General features: G+C 54.0%; 1 protein-coding gene across 2 annotated transcripts; it reads right to left on the bottom strand.

Annotated features, from left to right (window-relative positions):
• Positions 1-3,392: 3,392 nt before the first annotated feature.
• Positions 3,393-9,426, bottom strand: WNT10B (Wnt family member 10B). 2 transcript variants are annotated; one of them, XM_059185487.1, is made up of 6 exons: positions 9,211-9,426; positions 8,742-8,878; positions 7,722-7,841; positions 7,326-7,588; positions 5,253-5,626; positions 3,393-4,585 (listed from the first exon to the last, which is right to left on the bottom strand). In XM_059185487.1, the coding sequence occupies exons 3-6, from the start codon at positions 7,793-7,795 to the stop codon at positions 4,127-4,129; spliced, it is 1,170 nt and encodes a 389-aa protein (XP_059041470.1). In that variant the 5' UTR covers positions 7,796-7,841; positions 8,742-8,878; positions 9,211-9,426; the 3' UTR covers positions 3,393-4,126. The 2 variants fall into 2 exon arrangements, with proteins under 2 accessions (XP_059041470.1, XP_059041472.1); XM_059185489.1 differs by lacking the exon at positions 9,211-9,426 and having other exon boundaries at positions 8,742-9,027.
• Between the last annotated feature and the right edge of the window lie 282 nt (positions 9,427-9,708).

The following is a 9,708-nucleotide window of genomic DNA, read 5'->3' as shown; positions in this document are numbered from 1 at the left end:
GGCAGAGACTTCTTCAGTTTTATTGCAAACTATTGGATCAGGCCCTGGGATACTTCCACATGTACTCTTTCCCTTTCTTTTCCTAAAATTTTCACCCCACCAAGTTATGCCCCTACACCAACCCCCCAAAATTATGCTTTGCGGGACGCCTGGATGGCTCAGTCAGTTAAGCGACTGACTTCAGCTCAGGCCACGATCCCAGAGTCCTGGGATCGAGTCCTGCAAGGGGCTCCGTACTCCACAGGGAGCCTGCTTCTCTCTCTGCCTCTGCCTGCCACTCTCTGCCTGCTTGTACGTGCGCTTTCTTTCTCTCTCTGACGAATAAATAAATAAATAAAATCTCAAAAAAAAAATTATGTTTTGCACTCCCCCCGCCTTCACTAGTGCCCTAACCATGCCAACATGCCTTTGGAAAATCTGACAGGAGGTAAGAATTCATTGTTCCTGCTCAAGACTGTAGATCCTCTTGGGGTTGGGTCTCAGGTGTTACAAAAGGATGGAAATGGTGATAGCCTAATATGGTTAGCAGCAAGTACCATGACATTTGAGTCAGAACTGATGGATGGAGGGTGCCAGGATGGCTCAGTCAGTTAAGTATCTGCCTTCAGCTCTGGTCATGATCCTGGGGTCCTGGGATGGAGCCCCACATCTGTCAGTCTCTCTGCTCAGTGAGGAGTCTGCTTCTCCCTCTCCCTCTGCACCATCCCTTCCCCCACTTATGCTCACTCTCTCTCTCAAATAAATAAAATAAAATAACTGATGAAAATCTCCCAGGCTTTCTGTCTTTCACCTGTCTGGAGTCTGGAGTCTGCTCCAGCTTGACTGGGTGTTTTCCATTGAGCAGAGATAGCAGAGGTGCTGCCTAGTTGGCAATAAGCCAACCACTGCCACTCCCCAGCTTCCCAGCCATTTAAAAGGCTAAGGGAAAAGAGCTCATCCAGAGCTGAAAGAGGCCTAGAGGCCTCATCAGTCTTTCTCCCTGTGACTGTCAGTGGAGCTAAGTAAAAGCTGAAATTGTAGCCACCCGCTCTGTGGGTTGCAGACTCCCACTCTCGTCACTGACCCCAGGCCTGGGTCTGAGCCCAGCGCGTGTGCCGGGAGCAGGTTTGGGGTGGGGGGGGGGGGTTGGCCTTGCTGACAAAATCCATTTGGAATTTCTCAAGGTTGTGGTTTGGGGCTTAAGTTTGCCACAGAGTGTGTCTGACGAAAGAGAAAGCTAGAAAGAGAGGGAGCCAAAGGGAATACAGAGGAAGGAAACAGCTGAAATATTCTTGCTGTAATGCCATCAGAGAAATGAGAAATTCCCATTCTGGTTGCTCCTTAACATTATTCTCTCTCATATCCTATGTCCATTCTAGCTGCATCCCCTCTCTGCCCCATACACACCAGGCTTAGTCAGTGACTGAAGTAAGGATGAGATATCTTCCCGCTTCCATCAGATTTCCAAGTCCAGGACTCTTAAGTGGAAATTCAGGACATAAGATTATGCCATAAAATACTGGCCTAACCCAACATTCCTCAAAATGCTCTTGCCACCTGAATAGCAAAATCACCTGATTTTGAGGGTAATTTGGGTAGCAGATATACCTATTGCCTAGAGAAATAGAGAAAACCATTTCTACATTCCACGGCCAAAGAGATGACCTGTTAGAGGCAGCATCTTGCAAACCCATAAACATTTAGTAACTTGTAAAGTCCTGAATATGTGATGCCTGTCCCTTTTCTGAATTGAATGATAATGCTTTTCAAAGATACTGGGGTAGGAATAGATTATAATTGTTTAAAAATATGTTTTCTCTAGTTTTGATTATCTCCTAAAAGATAAAGGAATTATTTTGCTAAGATTAAATGCAGAAGAGCTCTGAATAAGGAAGGACAAAATACATATGCAAATAATTCAGTAGGAAAGCATGTTGTTTTTGCTGGTTTCCAGAGCAAAACACTCCCTTTCTGAGCTCTGGAATCTCTTTTATATGTGTCCCATTAGTCTTATATCCCCCTCCCAAGTTCTCTGATTTAGAGCCATAAAGAAAAGCACCTGCTCTTTTGGGTCCCGGCTTAATGTTGAGATCCGCTCAGGACTTGAAATCTCCAGAGCAGAGGTAACCACATGCTGTAGGCAGGGGTCAACAAAGTACAGCCAGAGAACCTAATCTCACCCGAAATCAGGTTCTATGAATTAAGCCTTATTGGACACAGCCACACCCATTTGTTTATGTGTGGTCTATGGCTACTTCTGATTCACAACAACAGAGTTGAGTAATTATGGCAGAGTTGAGTAGTTGCAACAAACCCCACCAGCTTAATCCAGCTGACCCTTGAATGACACAGGTTTGAACTGCAGGTCCACTTAATACGTAGATTTTTAAAAACAAATACCTTATACTACTGTAAATGTGTTTCATCTTATGATTTTTTTTAAAGATTTTATTTATTTGACAGACAGAGATCACAAGTAGGCAGAGAGACCGGCAGAGAGAGAGAGGAGGAAGCCGGCTCCCTGCTGAGCAGAGAGCCTGATGTGGGGCTGATCCCAGGACCCTGGGATCATGACCTGAGCCAAAGGCAGAAGCTTTAACCCACTGAGCCACCCAGGCGCCCCTCCTTATTTTTTTTTTTTTTAAGATTTTATTTATTTATTTGACAGAGATCACAAGTAGGCAGAGAGGCAGGCAGAGAGAGAGGAAGGGAAGCAGGCTCCCTGCTGAGCAGAGAGCCTGATGTGGGGCTGGATCCCAGGACCCTGGGATCATGACCTGAGCTGAAGGCAGAGGGTTTAACCCACTGAGCCACCCAGACGCCCCTCCTTATGATTTTTAATAACATTTTCTTTTCTCTAATTTATTTTCTCCTAAGTACACAGTATATAAAATACGTGGCATACAAAGTATGTGTTAATCTGTTAATGGACTGTTTCTGTTATTGGTAAGGTCAACAGTAGGTTATAAGTAGTTAAGTTTTGAGAGACCCAAAAGTTACATACAGATTTTTGACTGCTTAGATAGTGGGGACGCCCCCAAACCGCGGATGTTGTTTAAGGGTCAACTGTTTACTCACTTTCAAGCCCTCTACAGGTAAAAGAAAAAATGCCAACCCTCGTTCTAGGGCAAGGACCAAGGTGAGGTCTGGAGTTGAAGCACATAAAAAGTAAATTGGGCCTATGTTTGGATATCCAGCCCCCACCCCCAACCTCGAAGTACCCTCTGGTTTTTCACAAAGAGAGATGCCAACTGAATCACTGAGGACCATTTCAAATCCTTTGTGGAACTAGGCAGGATACATGTAAATAAAGTCATTGGGTGTATGAGGGTAGAATTCACCTGGAAAAGAAGTGATGGACTGGGATCGCAAGTGTGGGCAGAAATAGAACCACCTGAAGCCACTGGTCCAGTAGTTTAATTTATTTTAGTTACAGACAAACCAAGAACAAGTCTCAGTACAATAAATTATCCATTCCCATCCCTCCTGCTAAGGAACAAATAAAAGGCTCAGAGAGTCTTAGGTAAAATTCTTCCTTTGGAGGGTTTCCTTTAACATCTGAATGGGGGAGATAGTTTTCCTAAGGGCCTAGACAAACAACTCTCTGAGGACTCAAGGGAGAGCCCCCTCCAACACTCTGTCCCTTCCCCAAGAAAAACCTCTCTACCACTGTCTCCTATTCCCCCACAAGAAGGGGCCCAGGCTGCTGTAGAGGAGTTTGGGATCAGCAGATAGGAAGGAGTGGTATCCCCGATACAGGTCTATGGCTCCACACAATGCCTGGGGCTATTCCTCAAAGGAGAGGAGTGATCAAACTACAAGGACACCCCAGCCAGAAGGAGTAAGAACCAGAGCTAAAGGGACTCCAGGATTGGGGAGAGGGAGACAATACAGTGCATGTAGCCTTCGTTCATTTCAGCTGTTTGAGGAGCAGAAGAAGGGGGTGACAGCTTTCCCGCCCAGGCCCTCCTATCGTGGGGGAGAAGGCTGCACATCACAGACTCTGCCTGACCCCCACCACCCCCAGAGCTGCTTCCAGGCCGATGCTTTGAGTTTCTAGGAGCCGATATTGACCCTGGCCAGAAATCGGAGCAAAAGGCTGAAAAGGCGCTCCTGCCCTCTGCCAGCCCTGCGGTGAAGCCGTCCCTCACTTACACACGTTAACCCACTCTGTGACTTTGCACTCGTCGCACAGCACGTAGCAGCACCAATGGAAGCGGCAATGACAGCGCTCAACTCGCGTCTGCCGAAGCATATTGTGCCCACGGCCGCAGCACAGGCTGCCGCAGCCGTCCAGCAGACGGCTGGTCTTGTTGCATGCCCGGCCCCGAGTGCCGGGGGAGCCCACGGTAGGGTCTCGCTCACAGAAGTCGGGAGACTTCTCAAAGTAAACCAGCTCTCCCGAAAGGCGACGGGGACGCAGGCGGGGTTGGAAGGCTCCGGAGTTGCGGTTGTGGGTATCGATGAAGACGGCCCGACCTAGCCGCTCCCTCAGCGCTGCCCCCACCGCCCGGAACTCTGGGGCCGCCCTCCAGCAGGTCTTGAACTGGCAGCTGCCCGAAGTGCCGTGACACTTGCATTTCCGCTTCAGGTTTTCAGTTACCACCTAGAGCGCCGTGAGGTTGAGGGGGGTGGGGGGCGAGAGGTGAAGGGAAGGGCAGCAAAGGGGCAGGGCACAGGGGCACAGCAGAGGGGAGGGAACAGAGAGCACAGGGAGGGAGAAATAGAGGCGAGAATGATCATGGAATATCAGAAGAGAAAGGGCACTGCAGGGCTGGCTAACAGCTCAACTCCCTCATCTTCTGGTTGGAGGACTGAAGCCAGAGCAATTCAGAATGATTTGCCCATCTTTAATCCCTAGCCGGGAACAGAGACTCAGCTTAGACAACTAGATGTGAACAGAACTCAACTCCAGTTGTCCTGAGTCGCCATCCAGTCCTCTTTCCAGAGCGAGCACTAAAAATGAGCACCCTTCCCGCAGGAAGGCAGCTGTGATAATAGCTACCCTGTAATGAGCACCTGCCAAGGACGAGGCACTCTGCCCAGTGCCCTATTTGCTGGCTCACTCTTAATCACATCGTTAAGGTGGGTATCATTAGATTCTTTTTACAGATGCAAAACTGAGGTTAAGTGACTTGCTTGAGGTCACCTAGATGGGTGAGTGGCCATCCCCCACCGCGGCCCGTCCTCCTTTCTGCCTGTGTGCGAAGCCTCTCTCTTTCTAGCCAGGCCTCAAAAGCTAAGGAGACTCGGGACAAGTTGCACACACATACCTGTCGCCCCACCCTGTTGTTGTGGATTCGCATTCTTGCCTGGATGTCTCGGGGAGCTTCCCTGGAATCCAAGAAATCCCGAGAGAACTTCTCTCCAAAGTCCATGTCCTGGTTACAGCCACCCCATTCCCATGTGTCCTGGGGGCCGGGGCTGGGACCTAAGCCGGGGCCAGGGCTGGGCAGGGAGTGGGGGAAACTCTTGCCCCGGGACAGAGCCTGCAGCTGCAGCAGCTTGGCCCTCAGCCGGTCCTGCTCACCACTGCCCTTCCAGCCGCAGCCGCAGCTCGCTAGCCTGCCCAGGCTGCAGGCCGTTGCGACCGCGTGCATGACCCCTGCCGCCAGCATGGAGAAGGAAAAAGCACTCTCCCGAAAACCTGGGGATGAAAAGGGTGTGACGGAGGCATAAGGTTGACAGGCAGCTGGAGTGGGGAGGTGGAAGGAAATAAGCAGCCACCCTTCAATTCCGGGAATTCCTAACTGAATCCTGACCCTGTCATTTACCAGCTGCCTAATTTGGAAGAAAGTCACAGAGTAGGATGGGAGCGGAAGCACGGAGCCTCAGTTTCCTCATTTATTAAGGGAGGGGCTGGCTGAGATTGATCTCTGAGCCCAAGCCTCGTTCTGTAAGTCTGGGATTTTCGGGTGCAGATGAAAGAACTAGCTGGAGGGCAAGAGCCCTGGGGTTGGCAGGTGACTGAGAGGGAGTCCCCGAGGTCTTTGAAGAAGTGATCACTGAGTTGTACATCTGAAAGCTTTAAAAATTCCCCAGCCCAGCAGGGAGCTTGGGTGGTGGGGTGGAAGCAGAGACTTTCAGGTTCTTTTTTTTTTTTTTTTTTTTTTTTAGGGCCCTTTAACAAACCTTGCTCCACCACCCCAAAACCCCAAAGCACTGGAGCTATGGCACTATCCTTCCCCTTTCCAGTTTCTGGTTTTCTATTTGCCCTTTAAGACTGCCCTTTATGTTTATTCTAACCTGCTATATTACTCTATAAAATGCTGGGGGGGGGGATGGGTGCAGGGTGATTTTCCCTGAGGCCCTCTTAAAATGTTGGTATCTTTGTTATGTTTTGGGGGTCACAGAGGCTCACGATGACAAGCTTTTCCCATGCTTCTCATTTGGGGGGCCCCTTACTTCCTTTTAGGTAGGGGCTTTCTTGAGCCCTGAGAGGATGAGACACAGCACCTCCTTAGGGGCCGGGCCTCTCCCACCCCAGGATGCAGGGTTTTTGGCCCAGCCTCCCAATCCCCCCCAACCTCAACCCTCCAGGGGTGAAGCTGTTTGCACATGTCTTGGGAATTCCCCCGCAGATGGCAGCTGCCTATTAACCCCGTAGTCCCTGAAGTACTGCCCCCACCCTCTAGCTGAGCCCAGAATGGATCTTTACTCCTCCAGGGAGGAAACACGGGCATGGCCTGGCAAGAGGCAATGATGCCTTCCAGACCATACCTCCCAGACCAGACCAGCAGTGACCTGTTCTTCGCCCCTCCGGCCGTTCCTCACCTGCTCAGGTGAGAGCCACCTGGGGCCCCCACAGCACAGAGGAGGGGGCTGCTCCCCGGCTTCAAAGCCATCAGGGTCTTTGTTCCCAGCCTCTGCTCCTGGGAACCCCAGCAATTAGGGGAGTAGGTTTAACCCTTAAACGGTTGGGGGCGTCACCCCACCCCCGCTGAGGCTCTGGGGACACCAGCCTGGGCTTGTCCAAGGAGAGGGAGGGGGGAAGAAATTGGGGGAGGGAATGAGGGGGATGTTTGAAGCTTCCAGGGCTGGGGGCATCTCTGGCTCGCAGGTGCAACCCAGATGAGCCCGGTGGAAAAAAGAAAGGGGGGCCCTAGGGTAGGGGAACAGCGACCCAGCTGCCTTGCCGGCAGCACGCAGGTGGAAGTGAGGCGCAGGGACCCAGACGGGTGGCCAGGCTCAGCTCTGTGGCTCCTGGGTGTGTGTGTGTGGGGTGGGGGGAATTCCCGGAGAGAGGCCCCTCCTGGAGTCGTGAACCGGTCCCTTCCCGCCTCCGCTCGCCTCGGCCTGGCCCCCACCCCCGGCCCCAGCGGCGCAGACCCGCCGGCCCCGCTCACCGCGCTTGAGGATGGCGCTGTGGTGCGGCAGGCGGCCGCCGCCCTCGAGCGCGGAGCAGTTCCAGCGCTGGTCGCGCAGCTGGTGCTGACACTCGTGGACCGCGATGTGCAGGCCTTGAAGTGCGGATGCCGTCACGTCGGGGCTGCGCAGGCAGAGGCCCAGCTGCCGCTTGCTCAGGCCCGACAGCGTCAAGCACACGGTGTTGGCGGTCAGCGGCGGCTCGCCGGGCAGCTTCAGGCCCAGAATCTCATTGCTGAGGGCCCTGGGAACGCAGAAGGCGTTTCGGGGGTCTGTGGTCCAGGCCTCGCGCCCCCTCCGACTCCTCCCGTCCTAGGTCGGTGCTTTCAGCCTCCGGCTTTTTTTCGTGGCCAGGGTGACAGGGGGGATCTGCTCACCGACTGCACAACGCCAGGAACAGGAGACCCGCAAAGCCCGAGGGCGGAGGCCGCGGCCGGGGCTCCTCCGGCATGTCGAACCCTGGGCCCGAAGGCCCCGGTGGGCAGATCGATCAGGGCCTGCGGGACAAGGAGATTTGGGGGCTTCGGAATAGGATGGGCTGGCCCCGGGGCAACCAAGGATTCCTAACTCACCAGTGCGCTCTAGGAACCCTTCTCATCTCTCCCCAAGCAAAACAAGAAGAATCACCCCTAACTCTGGACCCTGGAGGAAGAGTCTGGTTGTCTCAGCTGGGGCTTAGGCAAGAGCCACTGGAGCTGGACCCAGGCAGACACAATGCCTGGCACACACACACACTCAAGTGCAAACTCAGACATAACTGACTCACAAACACCACTCCACCATCTTGCCACCGCTCCCTCTTTGAGGGCCCCACGACTGGCTTCCCTCACCCAACAGAGTGAGGCTCTCAGGGCTAGGGGGCGGGATTGGGGGGGCGGGATTAGAACAGGGTTCTGCACCACCTACAGATGGTGGGGTGTGGGGGAGGGTCACCTTCAGATGCCATCGAGGGCAGGCAGCTTTGGTGAGAGGGGTGGAGGAATGGGTTCCCAATCCTGCTCTACCCACTTTTTCCGCAGTCGGGAGAGAGGGGAGGCTCCAGGTGCGCCAGACAGGGAGGAGACCTGGTTCCCGCCTGAAAAGGACCGCGGCGCAGGCTGAGTCCTCTTCCTCCTCGACCGCCTTTCCTAACTAGTGTTTCCCTCGTCTGCAATGCCCGTCTGGTCCCCGCAGGTCCCAGGCTCATTCCCCACCCCTTTACTCCCTCGTTCAATGCCATTCTGATCTGGGGATATTCGTTTATTTGCTGTCTTTATCTCTGCCAATATCCCTGTCTCTCTCTGTGTCTCCATGCCCCAGTGGGCGGATGCGTGTCTGTCTGTCTGACTGACTATCCGTGTGCCTGTCTCGCCCCGTGTGCGTGTCCCTGCCCTCCCTGCTTTCCCGGCTCCGATTACCTGCTGCTCTGGTGCGAGGTGACTACCGGCAAGGTTGGGTCGCCTGGGCTCGGGCTTCTCAAACCGTGGGGAGACTGCGTCGGGTTCTGCCCCTTCGGCAGAGCCGCATTCTTCCAGGGCAGGGCCACTCCTCTTCGCTGCTTCCCCAGCGCCGCCGCAGCCGCCGGGAGGAAGGGAGGGAGGAAGGGAGGGAGTGATCGAGAAAGCTAGCGAGCGGTCTAGCAAGGAACTGGGGGCTCCGGCTCTACTCAACTCGTGCCGAGCTCATAGGCAGCTCTGCTGTGGCTGACAGAGCTGCGGCCCCTCCCCAAGCCCCGGGCATCCCCACCCCACTCCTCGCACCCCCCGCCTTGACCCGGGGGAGCGCAGGCGCTCCCCCTCCTCCCAGCCTACACACACACCCTCTCCCCCGACGCCTGGGTTCACGCTTGGCCCCACTGAAGGGGGTGGTGACCAGAGTGCCTCTCACCTGCTCTGGGTAGCCAAGTCTGCCAGGACGGTGCAGTGACCCAGACTAGGGAGACAGGACTCTGGTCCCACGTGGTCATTTCTCTTTGCCTCGGTTTTCCCACCGAGAGCTGGATGGCTGGTGAGTGCCTCTGACAAGATGAACACAAAGCAGGGAATCAGTTTCCCTCCCTGGACAATGTTGGGAAGAGCCCTCAGCGACAGAGCGCGCCTCAGAGCACTCAGAGCCAGCAGGAAAAGCTCCCTTCTGGGTGGCTTGGCCTCCTCCCACCTCTGAGCTCTGCGCCTGCCCCTTGGGAGGGGTCAGACTTGGCTTCAGAGTTCGGTCCTAGCAAAGGCTCGGGTAGCCCCAAAGATCTCCAGCTTTCTCCTATGCTTCCCTTGGCTTATAGGCATCCTTGCCCACAGAGTTCTCCTGCCCGATCCCGGGATCCCAGCTCTGCACTAGGAGTGGCCCAGATTTTTGCTCCAGGCTTTCAGACTTGCTTCACATGGAAAG

The sequence above is a fragment of the Mustela lutreola genome, chromosome 8 (genome assembly GCF_030435805.1).
Source record: "Mustela lutreola isolate mMusLut2 chromosome 8, mMusLut2.pri, whole genome shotgun sequence".
Classification (NCBI taxonomy): domain Eukaryota; kingdom Metazoa; phylum Chordata; class Mammalia; order Carnivora; family Mustelidae; genus Mustela; species Mustela lutreola.
This window is presented reverse-complemented; position numbering and strand designations above follow the sequence as displayed.